The sequence below is a fragment of the Diabrotica virgifera genome, chromosome 2 (assembly GCF_917563875.1).
Source record: "Diabrotica virgifera virgifera chromosome 2, PGI_DIABVI_V3a".
Lineage (NCBI taxonomy): Eukaryota > Metazoa > Arthropoda > Insecta > Coleoptera > Chrysomelidae > Diabrotica > Diabrotica virgifera.
In genome coordinates, this window is record NC_065444.1 from 162,108,431 (window position 1) to 162,128,635 (window position 20,205).

Here is a 20,205-nt window from a genome sequence, read left to right on the forward strand (position 1 = left end):
AACTCCTGCCAAAAACGGTAACATAATTTTCATGCTCATGTGTTAACGTAACTGGTGCAACCTCACTTTTGCGACTGACGTGACAGTTGTTTATAGTTAAATTTTATATTTATATATGTTTATTTTATATTTTATTTATATTTTATAGTTAAATTATATATTTCATATTTAATTAATAACTACTTGTCAAAAATATTACCTAATTTGGAATTGTCTATTCCTTAGAACATCAAGTTCTATTCTGTAACTGGTGCACAAGGTCAAATAATTCGGTCCCAACAAAATCAATGGAAACGACAGTCAGATTCGCTTCTGTGTGGTTATTTATTCTGTGCCTACTTGTTAGTTTTAGTTCTAATCAATTTTGTTGGTTAGTTACATAAATAAATTAAATAAAAATGAAAAATGACTTGTTATTTGAGGAAGGTGGAAAAACCATTTGTATAACATGGGAGTAAAGTGCATTTTCCTCCCTTGAATGATTATTGCCTCCGCTACGCGTCGGGCAGTAAACTTTATTCTCGGGAGGAAAAGTAGCACTTTCCTCCCTTGTTACACAAATATGTAACTATATCTTTGGAAGATAATTAGCCGTACCAGTTTTCGTTTTTCTAAATAGGAGCGATTTGGAGGTATATAAAAGAACTAGTTAAAAGACGCTATCTTCAAAGAGCTTTAGCTAGGTTAGGAAGCATGTTCGTACTAGGTGAGTTGGGTTAAATTGTCTTAAATTATCTGAGAAATCTCCGGTCTTGTTTGTTAGGAGAGTTTCTGACAATATATGGTACCCTGTATATACGGAAATGAAACTATGCAAATAAACGTAGCAGAAGGTCTAACAACAAGCAAAATAAGACCGCTAAGAAGGACAGGAGGGCACGATCTCTCCAAAATTGTTTACCCTTACATTAAAAGATGTAAGTTCAATTGGAAACAACGCCGAATTAAAATTGATGGCAGGTTTTTAACTCATCTAAAATTTGTCGATAACGTAGTATTCATAAGCAACAATACAGAAAAACTACTCTGTTTCCCAAAGAAAGTTAAACGAGAATCTTTTGGTAAAATCGGTTTTAAATGAATTTAAATACAAAAAAAGTGATGGCAAACAAAATATAACAAAATACTCACATGGAATACCTAGGTCATACCGTGAAACTGGGTAAACAGAATCCGAATGACTTATGCAGCAGTAATACAGGATATCGAAAGATAGACGAAAAACATTGTACATTGGAGACCCTGAGAAGACTGTGGTAGTAGAGAATATTACAAAAACGGTGGCTAGATAACATCAAAGCAAAAGTGGGGAGAAACTGGTATCAAATAGCATAAAACAAAGAAGAGAGGAGAACTTATGGGGAGGCCTTTATCCAGGACTGGGTGCAAAGAGACTGAAGAGGTAGAATTAGTATCTGCCTGTTGGATATGATTTAAATATGGGGTGGTTGTGCTCTACCTTACACAGTATGATTTATATTTAACAAGGTTAACGGAATACATTAATACATTTTATCGAAGGATGTGAATGATAATTTTTAGAGAGTTATCACTCTTCGTTTGATATATCCGCATATATTTCACATATTCCTAACTCTTAAAAAATTTAAAAATCCTTGAGATGATATTTTAAAAATGATATTATGTAGAGATACTTACTTGATTGGTTGGTTCTTCTGGATTTGGTGATAATTGACTTGGAAATTCTTCATTTGCTTGTAACTCTGCGTTGCGATTTAATACCTATATCATCATTATATTTTATCAAAATAGTACTTTTATTTTGAAAGATATTTCCATAGTGTTTGATAAATTTGAAGTAAAACGCGCCACACAAGGGCCTCAAACTGCAAACTTTAACAAAGGTCTTTTGTGGTACGTTTTACTTCAAATTTAGCAAATACTATGGAAAAATCTTTCAAAATAAAACTGTAATTTTATTTTCAGTTAAAATAAAAATACATTTTTGCGCCACGTAATATTCATATTAGCTCTTTTGTAGCTGGAATATTGTGTGCGCCACTTATTTTTACCGCGTTTAGCGGTTTTTTTTTGCATCAGGACTTTTTTCAAAGTTTTTCATAAATTAAATGTATGAACTTGAATGTAACGTTTTTAGATTACACTTTATGTGTTATAGATGGTCCCTATAATCGTAGCATTATCGCTCAAATTGTCTGGTGGTTACGACACTAAACTTGTGGTAGGACAATCAGAGTTCATATCCCAGCCGTTACAATATTTGTTTTCAGTATAATTCTTTGTATCCATCGAATGTACACTAGATTTTCTTTTTCTATTCTGAATTGATTGAAAAAAAAATATTGGGATGGCTGGCAAATTAACCCGGCTTGCCCGATCAAGTTTAGCGTCTTAACCCAGGGGCGTAACAGAGGCCCCGCAGCATGAAGCTTGCAGGGGCGCCGATCGATCAGGGGCCCCATCTTGTAGTCTGATATTATGTAAAAATCTGTTATTGTTATAATATTTTACGTTGTGTGTTTAAATTTAAAAACGTAAATTTCTAAATAGGCTTATTCGGCAAGTGAATCATCTCATATCTAGAAACTTAATCCTTTCCGGTATGCCGAACTTTTAGGGTGACGGCAATAAACTATATTGCTTTGTACGTGACTATTGAAAGTTTTGAGAATTGCAATTTGCCGAATTTTAGAACAATATTTCTAAATCTAGAAATGGGTTTTCTCTTTACTCTTTACCTACGTTTAGTATTTCGATACAATTATCGGCAGTAGTTTCATATTGATTGTTTGCGTTTTGTGTTATTTGTGTTTGTGTCGTTTTACGGTTATAGTTGCAGACGCGTAACAGAGGCCCCCGCAGCATGAAGCTTGCGGGAGGCCCCAATCTCTCAGCGGCCCCACCTTGTCGTCTAATTATGTAAAAATGTGTTTATTGTTATATTATTTTACGCATACATGCGCAACGCTTTTTAAGCAGTGTAGTATTGAAAATTAAGTTGCCCATGAGATAAATATTATGTATTAATAAAATTATTTTATTCATAAAGCCTATCGACACTGTAAAAGTAAAGTTGTAGCTCATGAAAAATTGTTCTTATTCATCCAATTCCAAATCGAATAATTCAACGTAAAATAACCAAAAAATGAAGCACTTTCGGGGAAAACTCATCAAGACACGGTCTTTTTTTAAATGTTAAAAATGTATTTTTATTTTTTATAAAAGTCTGTAGCATCAAAACTAAGCGAGTTACGCTCAAAAGTTGCCCCCTTTTTTGTAAAAATTCGAGAAAATCTCCCCCTATTTAGCACTGCTAAATTTTGTCGTCAGCGCTTTACCATTTACTTTATATTTTTTATGTCATTGTTGTATTGTTTATATGATTTGTAAGTTTGACCGGTCCAAACCTCTTGTTTTTGAAAAAATTTGGTTTTATATTTAGTAAAAAAAGTTTTTTTATTTTGGAAAATGCCCTTTTTTCAAAATAACTTAAAAAGTATTAGTGGTACGAGAAATCTCAAAGAGTAAACAAATGTAAGTTTGGCGTATATAAATATTTTGGTTTTTGTTTAGTTTGTCTCTCGCACTTTTATTAGTAACTCCTTCGAGCCCTTTCTACTAGAATCCTTGCAAAATAAGCCGTTTGAACCGGTGAAACTTACAGGTCATATAAAAAAGTTAAGTAATTTGTAAAGTGATAATTAGTTTCATTTGGGGTGCTAAATAGGGGGAGATTTTCACTAATTTTTCTTACCAAATAAGGGGTTAACTTTATTTTGAGCGTAACTCGTTTTTTTAATAGAAACTTTTTTAGATAAAAATAAAGCTTTTTTTTAATAAAAAAAGTTTTAATGATTTTCCCAGAAAAGTGCTTCATTTTGTGGTTATTTCACGTTGAAATATTTGATTTTAAATTTGACGAATAAGAACAATTTTTCATGATATTACTTTGCTATTATTGGATCGATAGACTTTTTTATTCATTTTTTATAAGCCGGGTATACTTTTGCTAAGAATATTTTTTTCGATCAAACAATACACATTTTCACTCGCAAATAACACGAAAAAGTATTGACTTGGCCACTTCACTGATTACACTGAAAATTACACGGTATCGCCGAATTTCACGTTAATTTACTGGGCTATAACATATTTAAGTTTTTGTTATACAAGTAGCAAATAATTTTTTAAAGGGGGCCCCATTTCAAATTCTGCGTGGGGGCCCCGACGAAGTTTGTTACGCCACTGTTTAGCCACTAGACCAGTTCGTCGATAATGATCAAATGGATTATTATTATTATTATTAAATGAACTTGGTGCTCTATAACTTCTAAACATTTTAAACGATTTAAACGATTTTGTGCACTAAACATGAGCTTAACCTTCCGATGACCAACCTTTTTTTGTTACACGGATGACCAAGGGGGGGAAATGGCCCCAGGTCAAAAATGTCAAAAATGACAATTAACAAAAAAATTAAGTTTTTTTTATTTTTATTTTTTTTATGGCATGGACTTTATGTCATTCAGCCAGTCACAATATGAGTATTAGTGTCATGTGTAGTGTGTATGGTTGAGTAAGTGTCTTGTTACTTTGCAAAGTCGACGTCATTAGCGTAAAACTACTTGGAATTACACATAATAGACGGTATTTTACTAAACATCAACTTCAGAGAATATATTTTTTATTCGTAAAATATAGGGAATTTTTTTTATGTCAAAATATGAGGATATCTAAAAAAATAATGAGTTAAAAATTGAAAATACTTTTGAATTTATTAAAGGAAAACCTACGCTGGGGTCACAATTTCCCCCGCTTGGTCATCCGAAGGTTAAAAGGTAGTGATAACTAGTGTCTGATGAACCTAAGGTCAAATATGATATCTGAAGATATTATAGGAGTTAGTAAACTTAAAAACTAGTTTTTTCCATAATATTATGGATTTGATAATAATTATGAGGGATATAACTTAAAAATTCAAATTTTCCCAGATATAAAGTATGCGACCATTAGACGCGTCTGAAACTGAACTTTTGAGTACTTGTCAAGAGACCAAAATTTTCAAAGTACAATTTTTCAGTTTTTCGGCTATACTGAGCTGTATTCATATTTGATCCTGAACAGTCAGGCACCATTTTAAAGGTGAACTCAAGCGCTATTGATCTGGTGGATTTGCGGTTTTCCGGTCTCTCTTTGAACCTGAGATGCATTATTAGTAAAGACCGGATTATATGTTTTTTGCATATCGATAACCATCAAAGATACAATCAAACGCTTCAGGATATGGACGAATTATGATAATTAAAGGCGTTTGACACTAATTTAATTTTACATATTTAGAATATTTTCGGTTTTTTAACATATTTTGATGGTTTGAACATATTTTCGACCGTTTGACATATTTTGGCATATTTTTAACATATTTTGGCATATTTTGACATATTTTTGGCTGTAAACAGCTTGACACAGTTAACCATGTAACAATGGTTAGGTTTAAAAATGATGCATTCATGAACTTTTTCCTTCCCGACATTGTTCCAGCTAACAAAATCTTGCTTATGGTTTCCGATGCTGCGTCATACATGGTCAAATCTGGCCAACAACTAAAAGCTTTATATCCCAATTTAATTCATGTGACGTGTTTGGTGCATGGTTTAGACAGAGTGGCGGAAGAAATTCGAAATTCATTTCCTACATTTAATAGTTTAATTAGCAACGTGAAGAAAATATTTGTAAAATCGCACTTTAAGGATTCAGATATATAAAGAAAAATTACCAAATACTCCTTTGCCACCGGAGCCTATAATCACAAGTTAGGGAACATATTTAAAAGCTGCCTGTTTTTATGCGCAACATTTTCTCCCTATAAAAGAACTAATTTTATGTTTTGAAGAAACAAATATTGGTGCGATTTCAAAATGCAAATCAAGTTTAGAAAACAGATCACTGCACAATGAGCTTTGTTTTATTAAATCGAATTATGAATTTGTTTATAAAACCATCCTCAATCTTGAAACTGAATCGTTTCCACTACAAGAGTCCCTTAATTTAATTCAGAAATTTAAGGAAGACGCTGAAGAAGTTTCTGGAAAAATTGGACAATCAATAAATAAAAAATGGATTGAAACTTTACAGAAAAATAGTGATTTAAAATTATTATTACAGGAAGCAAACCAAATTATTTGTGGCGATTTTGATGTCAATACCAATTTAAATGCGGAGATTGTTAATGTTTGCACCAATCACATGAGTTGATGTTGAACAAAGATTTTCAACATACAAATGACTACTAACGGATAGGCGACATAATTTTACTATTGAAAATATTTAAAAACATTTGATTGTGAATTGTTTTTATAAGAAGGAATAAAATGTAGAAACGTAAGTAATAGTAATAGGTACTAAATAGGTATACATTCGTATATTTAGGTTAATTTTGTCAATATATGTACTTACCGTTATTTAATAAAACTTTTATACATTTTTTAATGCATATTTTCTTGTTACTTTAAAATGTTTTTCGCATATTCCACATATTTGGAACATATTTTAAACTTTTAGGGAATATTTTCAACATATTTTACTCATATTTCAGACATATATATGCACATATTTCAGTCAAAACAGGAACATATAATCCGGTCTTTAATTATTAGTCTAGTAAAATAAAATTACACTACATGTAAATCAGAATGTAAATTCGTACAGGTTGAAACAAATTCTATATCAAAGTTTAGGTGGGTACAAAAGATATTTTCAAAAAAGTATCCAAATCATACAAGGGGATCATTGTTTAAATAATTAAAAAGGGGTCATTTTTGCAAAAAAATAACTTTTTCGACTGCTGAGGTAATTCAATTACTAATGAAGGTCTATAGTAATATTTTCTGCAAAGGCGAAGGGTAAATCTGTCACATAAGACATACTAAATTAAATTTGACCCCCTATTTATTTAAATAATTATACATAAAACTTTAAAAACAAATTTGCAAAAAAATATTTTTAGCGTTTTAAATAAGCACTATAAAATATCTTATTTTACAGAAGAAGTTGCGCTATGTTATCAGTATTAAGCAAAAAAAAATTGGTCCAAAAATATTAAATATTTTTTAAGATATGGAATTTGTTTATCAAATGTTAATCTATTTTCAATCGCAAAAACGCGGTTGTTGCCAAAGAAATATTCACCTGTATTAAATCCTGTTATTTTTATTCTTATGTATATTTTCGATAAATGTATTGATAAATTCAAATTTTAATTAAACTTCCCCCTAAAATGGCATTTGAAAATTATTCAAATTTGTTTATAATTTGTTTTTTAATAACGTCACGGGTATTAAATATTTTGAAATGTCGTTTCGATAATTGGGTTTCTGGTAATTTTTCACTAATTAACAAATATTTTTGTCTTTTTTTCCTCTTCTTTTTTTTTTCTTGGAGTTATATTACTATGGGCCCTTTTAGGGTTAAGTTTCATTAAAAATGTAGAATCTCTAAGTTGTAGATTCTATACCTAAAAATATTAAGATTGGTCTAAAATCACTTAAATAAAATGTGACTACTTACTGAGTTACAGGGTGTTTTATTTAAAAATTTAAAAATTATTTTTACCAAGTACTTTCAAACTATTTGACGTATCCTTATCATACTTGGCAGAAAGTGTGGGTACAGTACAGTCTACTAAATTGTGATAAATAAAAGTTTCTAGCTACTACCAGAGGCGTACGACATGGGATAGTTAATGTTTAACCCTTCCCAAATTCTACGCCACTGAGGTAATTACTATTTTAGTGAAATTTTTCGATTCTTCAATACTTTCTAAGTAAATAATATACTCTTTACTGGTAACGCTTAGGTCATTAGTTTTCGAGATATTGGATGTTAAAAATGAAACGGCATAGTTATTTTGATTGATTCATTCATTCATTTTAAACTTCCAATATCTCTCAAACTGATGACTTTCTCGATACCAATAAAGATACTTACATACAAAGTATTGGAGAATCGAAAAATTTTGCTAAAATAGTAATTCACTCAGTGGCGTAGAATTTGGGAAGGGTCAATCATTCACTATACCCTGTCGTACGCCTCTGGAACTAGCTAGAAACGTTTATTAATCACAATTTAGTAGGGTGTATAATAGCCACACTTTCTGCCCAGTATGATAATGATACGTCAAATAGTTTTAAAGTACTTGGCAACAATAATTTTTAAATTTTTAAATAAAACACCCTGTAACTCAGTAAGTAGCCACATTTTATTTAAAATATTTTAGTTAAATCTTAATATTTCTAGGTCTACAATCTACAACTTAGAGATTCGATATTATTAATAAAATTTAGCCCTAAAAGGGCCCGTAGTAATGTAACTACAAGAAAAAAAAGAAGAAAAAACAACAAAAAAATTTTGTTAATTAGTAAAAAATTCCCAGGAACCCAATTATGGAAACGGAATTTCAAAATACTTAATCCCCGCGACGTTATTAAAAAAACAAATTATAAACAAATTTGAATAATTTTCAAATGCCATTTTAGGGGGGAGTTTAAGTGAAATTTAAATTTATCAATACATTTATCGAAAATATACATAAAAATAAAAATATTGAGATCTTAAGCAGGTGAATATTTCTTTGGCAACAACCGCGTTTTTGCAATTGAAAATATAGTAACATTTAATAAACAAATTCAATATCTCAAAAAATATAAAATATTTTCCGACCAATTTTTTTTGCTTAATACTGGTAACATAGTGCAACTTAATCTGTAAAACAAGATATTTTATAGTGCTTATCTAAAACGCTAAAAATAATTTTTTGAAAATTTGTTTTTAAAGTTTTATATACAATTATTTAAATAAATAGGGGGTCAAATTTAATATAGTAAGTCTTATCTGAAAGATTTACCCTTCAACTTTGCAGAAAAGAATCCCATAGACCTTCATTAATAAGTGAATTACCTCAGCAGTTAAAAAATATTTTTTTTTTGCAAAAATGACCCCTTTTTAATTATTTAAACAATGATCCCCTTGTATGATTTGGATACTTTCTTGAAATATCTTTTGTACCCACCTAAACTTTGATATAAAATTTGTTTTAACCTGTACGAATTTATATTTTGACTTTTTTTTATTTTATTAAGCTATATGCATTTGCCCAAAAAATATGCTCTTTTGTATCTACCCGGTCCTATAACTGGCTAATAAGTTGTCAAAAGCCACAAACTACACCGGTTCTGAAGAGGCCCCGAACGACTCTTGAAATGTAGAAAAACATTCAGATCGGTGTAACTTTTCCCAACACATACAAACATAATATTTATATATACCCACAAAGAGTTTGCTGTTTTTAATTAGAACTTAAATCAAAATACTTCGCGTACCTCTATACAGTGAGGACGTTTGAGTTGGAATAAATTCATTATCTCCAGAATGGACGAATTTGAAGAGAAATCCTGAGACACGTCGATTATTATTTTTAAATTATGACTTTTTGGCATATATATCATACTAGTGAAGTCATCCACCTGGGCGTGATGACGTAATCGATGATTTTTTTAAATGAGAGTAGGGGTTTTGTGATAGCTCATTTGAAAGGTTTTTTAATTCTCTATTCTATAATAGAATCATTAATATAATTATTTATACAGTGTGTACAAAAAAAAATATTTTATTAAATTAATTTACATAAAAGAAGAATGTAAGCAATTTATTTAGTTTAAAATACATTTTACTGCTGTTATAAAAACAGGTAATATTGTTTATTTCACAAATAAACATTGCTTTTCGCTTAAATTCAATGTTCAAACTGCTAAGAGACAGGTGGGTGGCAGTTTTAATATTGAATTTAAGCAAAAAACAATGTTTATTTGTCAAATAAACATTTCTTTCTCTTTTCTGACAGCACTCAAATGTATTTTGAAATAAATGAAATACATACATTCTTCCTTTTATCTCAATTAGTTTAATTAAAAAAAATTCTTTTGGACTCCCTCTATTAATAATTATGTTAGTGTATATTACTGAATAGACAATTAAATAACCTTTCAAATGAGCTCTCATACGATCCCTGCTCTCATTTAAAAAAATCATCGATTACGTCATCACGCCCAGATGGATGACGTCACTAGTATGACATATATGCCAAAAAGTCGTAATTTAAAAATAAAAATCGACCTGTCTCAGAATTTCTCTCCAAATTCGCCCCTTCTCGAGATAATGAATTTATTCCAACTCAAACGTCCTAACTGTATAGTGTCGCATGTATGTAGGGGGTATGGGCTACTGGCGAGAACTACCGTTCTCTGGGATACGTCTGATATTTTTGTTACTTTTATAAATCATTTTTATTACAGTGTTTCCTAGTTTGCAACTACTTTAAATTAAGAAGATACGTACCTGCAAATTTTCTGGTTGTTCAATCATATCTTCACTCATCTTCTCTTGTTCTCCTAATATGTTTGACTCATCAGGCGGTCCTTCAATTATGTCTGGATTCATAACTCCTTGATGAAGAATGTGATCAGGTTGAGAGTCTCTTAATTCGGAATTTTGATTATTGGTTGAACCAAGAACAGGAGAGTCGTCATTTTCTCGAGCATTTTGTTCACGAAGCTGAAGATATAAAATAAATTTTAAGTTTTAAGGTAGTACTCCAAGAGAAAGACTATTAAAAATATTGCTTAAATAGCCTACTAAATGAAACCTTCTTTTTACAATATGATATGCATCAAATATAATCTAGACTACCAAATCTAAGCGAAGATAAAGATTCGAAAGATTGTGTTCAACCAGTCAGTAAGATTGAGCCATTTTTTATTATCATATACCCAATATTATCACGGACGAATAATAAAGATAATAGGTACTTGAAATGAATACAAAAGAATGTAGACACATATATTAACATTAAGAGGAATCAGTAAGCAATAATAGAGATCTATTATGACATAATATAGTGATGAGCGCGCTAATAAACGGCAAAATAACGCAAAAGTTGAAAAATATATTAAGTTGTGAGATTAAAAGAAATGAAACTAATTTAGGTGGGAAATTTAGCGATAAAAACCTATAGATGACAATATATTTATTGTTCCCCATCTTTACACCTATCATACGAGTATGTCAACTAAAACTGTCACAGTGGCAGTTGCCAAACTCGTTCGATACGTCTAAAGGGGGGAAACAATAACTAAAATGTGAATTTATAGGTTTTTATCTCTAAATTTTTAACATTCACTAGTTTTATTTCGATTTATCGCACAACTTAATATGTTTCCATCTTTTGCGTTATTTTGCCGGTTATTAGCGCGCCCATCACTGTATTATGCAAACTACACCAGAAACATCACAGATAAAAACCTATTAAAAAACAGAAATTAGGAAAACAATACTCCGTAGGGTCGAGGCTACTGAAATAACAATTATATTCACGTGCAATAAAGATAAAAGAGACTGGTTAAAATCCAGGAAAAATAGTATATTAGTCGAGTAATAATAATTAAATTAAAATTAAATACATTACGAGTAGTCTCAGAAATTCAAAAACAAATCACAAATATAAAAATATTTTGATAAACTAATTAAAAAAAATTGAAAAATAGAAAAATAAATAATAAATGGCACATATGACACTATGAATTATCTCAAGAAAAATTTACTATGGTCTAGTACATTCCCATAGACAACTAATATTAAAATTTCAGGCGAATCGGACTCATAGTTTTCTTTTGACGGAGTATAGAAGCGGACAGCGTGTCCGTGGATTTTGGAAAATTTTGAAAAAGAGCTATCGGTCGTGGATTCGATTTTTATCTTTGGATGCGAAATCGGGAAGCAAATTCAAAGACTTCTTAGATTTTGTATACAGTGACTCTTCTCCTGGTTTAACGAGTTTCATCGAAATCTTACGTCGGTTTTTGATGATCCACGTCCAGGTACCCCGCAAACTGCTGTCACGGAGGATAACGTGACAAAAATCTACGATCTCGTATTGGATGGCCACCGATTGAAGGTTCCTAAGATAGTAAATACACTAGGCATCTCAAAATATCGCATGTGTCATATCCTACCTGAAATATTTTGGGCATGCGACAGCTGTCGGCGCGATGGGTGCCGAGTTTGGACCCACCGGACAACAGGGGCAACCGTGAGACCACTTCAGAGTAGTGTTTGGTATTTTTTAAACGCATTTCGAAGAGTTTCTGCATCGCTTCGTGACCGTCGATGGAATATTAATCCAGTGGTACATACTGGAGACCAAGCAGCAGTCGACATAGTGGACTTCGGCCGCCGAACGTGCTCCAAATGCGACTATAATCATCATCATCATCATCATCATCATCATCATTATCCAGCCTTCTGCATCCAAAGTTGAACATAGGCCTCCCCTAATTTCTTTCAGTTTTGTCGATCTTGGGCTTTCTGCAGCCAATTCCCAGCAATCCTTTTGACGTCATCTGTCCATCGTGTAGGTGGTCTACCTCTACTTCTTCTGTCTTCTCTTGGTCTCCACACTGTAATTTTTTGGGTCCATCTCCCGTCCTTCATTCTGGCTACATGGCCCACCCAATTCCACTTCAGCCATGCTACTCGCTCTATGACATCTGTGACGCCTGTCCTTCTTCTGATTTCTTCGTTTCTGACCCTATCTCTGAGAGTCAGTCCAAGTAGTGACCGTTCCATTCTTCTTTGGGCCAGTCTAAGTTTCGTTGCTGTGGCCTGGGTTAACGATAATGTTTCGGCGCCGTAAGTCATGACTGGAAGCACACATTGGTTGAACGTCTTCCTTTTCAAATAATTTGGCAAATTTCTCTTGAAGATGTCTGATAGAGCTCCATATGCGGCCCATGCTAAGGTCATCCTTCTCTGTAATTCAGCAGTTTGATTGTCCCTGGCAATTTGGATTTCATGCCCTAAGTATTTATATTTATAGACCAATGCTATTTCGTTGTGGACTTTTGGATTTTCGCTTGGTACCAGGCTTGTCATGTATTGTGTCTTTCCAAAATGTATGTTTAAACCAACTTTTTTACAGGCGGCATCTAACTCAGTAAGCATAGTTCTAATCTCTTTTAAGTTGTCTGTTATAAGAACTATGTCGTCTGCGAATCGTAGGTTGGAGAGCTTTTTACCGTTGACATTTATTCCTTTGGCGTCCCACTCCAATTGTTTGAAAGCATGTTCAAATACTGCCGTAAAGAGTTTGGGAGATAACGTGTCTCCCTGTCTAATTTCTCTTTTGATTTTATAGATTTGGTATCTTTGTGTAGTCGGACGGTCATGGTTGCATTATTGTATATGTTCGCTATCAGTTTGGAGTAACGATAATCTATACGACTTTCCTCCAATGCTCTCATTATGCTGTCAATTTCTATCGTATCAAATGCTTTGCAAAAGTCTATGAAAGCCAGGACCAATGGTCGGTTGTATTCGATAGATTTTTCTATAATTCCTCTTATGCAGTGTAGGTGGTCGTTAGTGCCAAAGTTTTTCCTAAAACCCGCCTGTTCTCTAGGTTGGTAAAAATCCAATTTTGTTTCCAGTCTACTTGTTATTATTCTTGTAAATAACTTGTAGATGTGGTCTAATAGGCTTATGGGCCGGTAATTCTCGAGGTCTGTTGGATCGTCCTTTTTATGCAATAAGATGGTAAGTGCACTGTGCCATCTTGTAGGTGTTTCACTTTGGTGCAGACATAAGTTGAACAATTCCTTTATGTTGTTTAAAAGTCTATCTCCTCCAATCTTTACGGCTTCTATAACGATATTGTCTTCTCCCGGAGCTTTATTTTTTTTCATTTTTCTCAATGCGTTCCTGATTTCGTCTATTGATATATCATATCAGCCGGAAATCCAGCCACCATTTTCTGGTATTCATGTGTGATCTACATTGACTACCTAGAAAAAGGGCAAAACGATCATAAGGCTATTCCGTATGCAATTATTGAACTGATTTGACGCCGAATTGTAAAAGCGGCCTAATTTTACGAAGAAAAATGTGCTCTCCCACAATAACACCGAACCGACTCACACCATCGCCGTCACCACGGCCATATTGTTCTAATTGGAGTAGGGATTGCTGTCCCATCCACCGTTTTCTCCAGATTTAACCCCGTGCGACTTCTTTTTTTTGCAAACTTGAAAAAGTCCTTTGAAAAAAGGAGATCCTTTCGAGTAGGTTTCGGTGCCAATTACATCTTTAAGCCTGTTTCAAGTAGCTATCGTCGATGCACACTAGCCCAGGGGAACTGACGTCTTTAAGAACCCTCTAAAGTACGGTAAACGGCTTGTATAACTTTTAGAAATAAAAATGTCTCTGTTGGTGCAGAGCACCATCCGCCAATTTGACTCGAATGAGGAGATCATCGCTGCCACGGAGGCCTATTTTGCAGACCTCGAGAAAACGTATTCTTCAGGTGGGTTAAAGAATTCGAAACGTCGCTGGGTTAATTGTATCAAGCTAAAAGGAGACTACGCTCAAAAATAATTCACCACGTTTCCAAAATTCACCTCGTTTTTATTTTGTAGGCTATATCCAGGCCCGTTCCGTGCTATGATGCGGCGAGGCAGTCGCATCAGGCGGCATCACAAGGGGGCGGCATAATCAGTAAAATTCAGAAAAAATGAAAAGTTACAGACAATATGGTTAATGACCAAAGGAAAAGTTAATTAAATTGCAGAAAATTTTCATATCTGTTTCCAATTTTCAGCTGAAAATGAAATTCGAGCCAGGTGAAAAAAGCGTTTATTTGTGGACGAGCTCGTAACAGATCAAGCTAAATTTAATAGTTACATATTTATGGAACAGTTCGTGAAGTATGCTTTTTGCGAACGCACGCGATGTTTAGAGCACGAGCGACAGCGGAGCGAGTGCTATGCATCGCGTAAGTTCGCAAAAAGTATTTCACACACAGTTTCATACAATATTTTATCTAAGATAAACAAACAAAAAAACTGTAACTCTTCGTCACTGGAATTAATTTCTTTTCTACAATTTTTAGAACTTTCACATTTAAAAATTCTAACTTCTTTCAAACCACAAAACTGTCAAAACTTTTGTTGTAATTTATTGCTCGCATGTCATCACCATGACAACGCGAAAGTTAAGGATATTTGATTATATGAAAGTGTGCCAAAAAACAGTGCGAAAAAGTAAATCCCATTTAAAATACATTGTTACTTCATGCACACATTAAATCCTTCACGCACTGCTATCTATAATGACAGTTTTCACAAACTAAAAACGTATACATAATATGAGATAGAGCAGATAAAATAAATTTGTTCATCTATATTTTAGACATTGCCGTTAATTCTTTGATTGATGGATTTTCGCTTCTAGAAACTCATAATAAAAATTTTAAATTTTTATATAATATTTTTAAATTAAGGGAAATAGATGATGAAAAGGGACTAAAAAAATATTGTGTGAATTTTCATTCAATACTTTGAATACAAAAAGAAAAAAATCTGATGATATAATGATCTTATAAAAGAATTGCGTAATATATTTCAAACTACTCCATGAAAACAGAGGTTTAGAACTATTTGTGCCAAAATGACCTAATTTCTTTATACCCAAATGTAGTTGTAAACTAAGAATTTTATTAACACTCCCTGTCTCGGTAAATAGTGGGGAAAGAAGTTTTTCAAAATTAAAAACTATTTACGAAGCTCCATAAGAACAAAACTATAAAATTTAACACTTATTTCAATAGAGTTCTCACTAGCTGCTACCCCTATATATCCCCACTAGATCACATCAATCTGATTTACGAGTTTGCCAAAATTAAAGTCACAAGGGTGAAATTATAATTTTTGTAAATGTTACTTAAGAGCATAGCCGCAAAATTTGCTTGCAATACTTTTTAAATGTCACTTTTTTCGAATCCTGATAAAACTAATAAATATTTTTGAAAAATTTAAAAGCTGATTGAAATATTACCTTATTACCGAGGGCCTAAAGTCCCTAAGAACAAACAAAAGGTTTCTTTTGAACAAAATATTTAAAATTAAAAATTACACTCAATTTTCTCTTTTTTTTTACTCTGTAACCTATTCAAATAAACATTATAGAGATTTTCAGTGACTTTCGGCCCTCGGTAATAATATAATATTTTATTTTGCATTTAAACATTTCAAAAATACTAATTAGTTTTGTCAGGATTCGAAAAAAAATATGAATGCATTTAAAAAGCATTGCAAGCAAATTTTGCGCCTACCCACGTAATGTAGTGTTAATACATAAATATTTCATTTAATATAAAGTATGTTTTGTTTTTAAAATAAAACTTTTCGTTCATTTTGTGTAGTTTCTTTTAATAAAAATAAAAGTTAAGTTTGAATAATATTTAATACCAGGCCCTCACCCTCACTGGTAAAAATTTGCGACGCAAATTATTACGACGAACCATTAGTAGACGCGGCTTAAAAACCGGCAACCGATGGAGCATATGAGTTGTGTTCGTCGAAAATTGTTGAGTCCGATTTATACGTCGAACACGTTCACATTAGCACAATTTACCTCGAGCACGCAAATATTTGCGACGAACAGCTGGTGCGTCGCAAATTTTTACCAGTGAGGACGCGGCTTAAGGGGCGGCATTTCGAAGACTTGCATCATATTGAAAATATGTACCGCACGGCTCTGGCTATATCTATATAGCCTACAGTAGCTATAATATATCGGACCCCTATCTTAGAAGAGTTGCCAAATAAGCCACAATTTAAATTAAAAATGAAATTTATGGACATTTCGACTTCCACTGCTGAAGTCGTAATCGAAATAACGAAAGGAAGTCGAGTCGTCAATAAAATGCATTTTTAACTTATCTTTATTAAATTGTGACTTATTTCCCAATAAAATAGTAAATAAATAAATATGGCCATAAATTTGGCTACAAATAAATAATACCTATATAGGTACTTATATTTTGACGATTTGAACTAAACCGTGTTATACAAAAAAAGACGCATGCTGTTTAACTGTCTAATTAGAATGAGCTAGATAGAAATACAATTTTGATAAAATATGTTACTTAGATTTTACGTAGTTAATTTTATTTTAATTTTACCTTAGCTAATATCTCGGAAACAATCCTGTCCAGCTCACGTGGTTCTAAAACTGTTCCTTTGGATTTACTGACATCCAGGTCCTGTTGATCTAAAGCTGTATTTTGAGCCGGAATAATTTTCTCGCTAACGGTGGTTTCTATATCGTGTTTAACGTTGGCACCTATCTTCTCTAAATTTAAGGGCTGATCCAATAAAGTTTTGACTGTGACAATTACGCTATCAATAGATTTTGTATTCGGAATAGAGAGGAAATTAAGAATTTTGTCCCTCAACGTCCCATCTTCTACGTTAAATCTGTAAACATTGTGACTTATACCTTGCTTATCATCAAAACTTCCTCTGTTAGATACTCCCACTATTTGGCCATCAGATTCAGCAGCCTCTTTGTTAGATTTATCTTTTTCTGGGTTTTCTGGTTTGGAATCTATTTCTTTTTTGGGATCACAATCGGGGAGACCATTGAGACACCATTTTTCGCATGTCGGACATTCAGATAAAGATGTACATTTATATTTACCGGTGCAAGTTTTGCAGAATGCTTCGTATAGCATGGTATTCTTTTTATTTTTATCTTCGGGTAGTTCTTTAGATGTTGCAAGCCTGGACGACAAGGATAAACCAAGTCTAGAAAGAATTCAAATTAATATAAATTATTTAGCATAGACATCGTGTGGTTACATTTTTATAATTTAATACATTTATCAAGTAATTTAAAGGTTTTTATAACCAAAAATATGGCTAGTATCAACTACTCTCAAGATGTTTCACTGATGATAGTCCGACTGGATTGAAAACATTTTGAAGATATTTATAATCTGTTTGTATAGTTTTAAAACTTTTATAAAAATATACCATCCAAAAAAATCGTTGCAATAATTTTACCACAGAGAAACTGGTTTCTATACTGCAGAATTGATATGCAGAATTGATATCATCGACGATTTTGTCGAACGACACCGCAGTATCGTGTGTGGCCCGCTTAAAACTGCATTAAAATGTTTAGGTTATTCCACCAAATTTTTAAAATATTAAAAATATTTATGTTAATTTTTAAAATTAGTAACAATTAATTAATTAATTATACAGGGTGTAACAAAAATACAGGTCATAAATTAAATCACCTATTCTGGGACCAAAAATAGTTCGAATGAACCTAACTTACCTTAGTACAAATATGCACATAAAAAAGTTACAGCCCTTTGAATATATTGAAAACAATTAGAGATTTTTTATTGAAAATGGACATGTGGCATTTTTATGGCAGGAATATCTTAACGAAAAATTATAGTGAAATTTGGGCACCCCATAAAAATTTTATGGGGGTTTTGTTCCCTTAAACCCCCCAAACTTTTGTATACGTTCCAATTAAATTATTATTTTGATACCATTAGTTAAATTCAATGTTTTTAAAACTTTTTTGGCTCCTAGTATTTTTTCGACAAGGCAGTTTTTATCGAGTTGCGGCTTCTTTTCTAATATGTTTACATAAAGATTTTATGGGGGTTTTGTTCCTTTAAACCCACCAAATGGTTGTGTACGTTCCAATTAAACTATTACTGCGATACCATTAGTTAAACACAGTGTTTTTAAAACTTTTTTGGCTCCTTGTATTTTTTCGAGAAGGCACCTTTTATCGAGATGTGGCTTCTGTTTTAATATAGTTCAAAATATACCTAAAAATATAAATCAAAAATAAATTTTCCTATTATTATCAAGTCTCCATAATCGTACTTTGCCATATACAAATATGTGGTAGATTTGACAATTATGCAAAATATCTCGATAAAAACTGACTTTTCGAAAAAGCACCAAGAGGCAAAAAAAATTTTAAAACATTGTGTTTAACTAATGGTACTACAATAATAATTAAATTGGAACGTACAAAAAAGTTGGGGGGGTTTAAAAGAACAAAACCCCCATAAAATGTTTATGGGGTGCCTACATTTCACTAAAAGTTTTTGGTAGTAGATACTACTACCATAAGAATGCCACATGTTCATCTTCAATAAAAAATCTCCAATAATTTTCGATATATTGGAAAAAATCGATTTTAATTTTGTAACTTCAAAGGGCTGTAACTTTTTTTTTCTACGAGCGTGCAAAAATGTCTACTTTCGCGCAAGCATTTTAGTTTAGAAAGTTTCACTTTTCCGCACGCGTGTTACTTTTCCGCACGTGGTTTTTACTTTTCCGCACGCGTGTTAATTTAGATATGTTAATATGGCCTTAAAGTAATTATAATACATGCAATGAACTAATATTTAGATATTATTTACTAATTTATTTCAAATGTATCTTATTGTGTTCCTATTTTAATGAAATTAACGCAACAATTCGATGACATAAAATTATTTTGACATAATATTCAAAAGTCAAATCGGTAGACAATAACAGTCGTTTTGAATCATCGTCATGGAAACCAAGATCGTCGTCATGCTAACTAATTATATTGAAGGTTTGGTTTTGACAACCTTGTCAAAGAATTAATTTGTGTATATATTTTCATATTAATTAAATTTAGTCCATTATTTCACGGTTTTTGCTCTAAATTTTAAAGAACCGCTTGGATTGACATGAAATTTGGCATACGTATAGCTTAAATGTCAAAGAAAAAAAGCGATATTGTGCCGATATGTGCTTTTGCTTTGGGGGTGACTTTCACCCCCTCTAGGGGGTGAAAAAATATATGTCCAAAATAAGTCCGGAAATGGATAAACTGACTAATTTTAAGTAACTTTTGTTCTATAGAGCTTTTTCGCCAAGTCAACAATTTTCGAGTTATTTGCGAGTGAATATGTTCATTTTTCAATAAAATAACCACATTTTTAGACTGTTTTTCGCAAATAACTCAAAAAGTAAATATTTCGTCGAAGAAAAACGTTCTTAGTAAAAATATAGCGTATAAAAAAGTAAAAAAAATGGTGTACGCGTTAGGTCTCTGGATCTCGTAGAACCAGAGTTACAGCCAATGAAAAGTAGATTCATATTCACCAAATTTCAAATAGAATATTTCGACGTGAAATATCCAAAAAATTAAGCACTTTTTGGGGAAAGCCCATTAAAACTTTTTTAAAGTGTTTAAAAAAAGCTTTATTTCTGTTTTTACAAAAAGTTCTAGCATTAAATTTAAGCAAGTTACGCTCAAAACAAAGTT

At 32.2% G+C, this 20,205-nt stretch overlaps 1 protein-coding gene across 1 annotated transcript in view; it reads right to left on the bottom strand.

Annotated features, from left to right (window-relative positions):
- Positions 1–20,205, bottom strand: part of LOC126879697 (uncharacterized) — a 103,955-nt gene that overhangs the window by 56,653 nt on the left and 27,097 nt on the right. The window contains exons 3-5 of the mRNA XM_050642881.1: positions 17,051–17,675; positions 10,375–10,590; positions 1,660–1,743 (exon numbers count right to left, since the gene is read on the bottom strand). Coding sequence (XP_050498838.1) covers positions 1,660–1,743; positions 10,375–10,590; positions 17,051–17,675 — 925 coding nt within the window. The remainder of the gene's footprint in view (positions 1–1,659; positions 1,744–10,374; positions 10,591–17,050; positions 17,676–20,205) is intronic.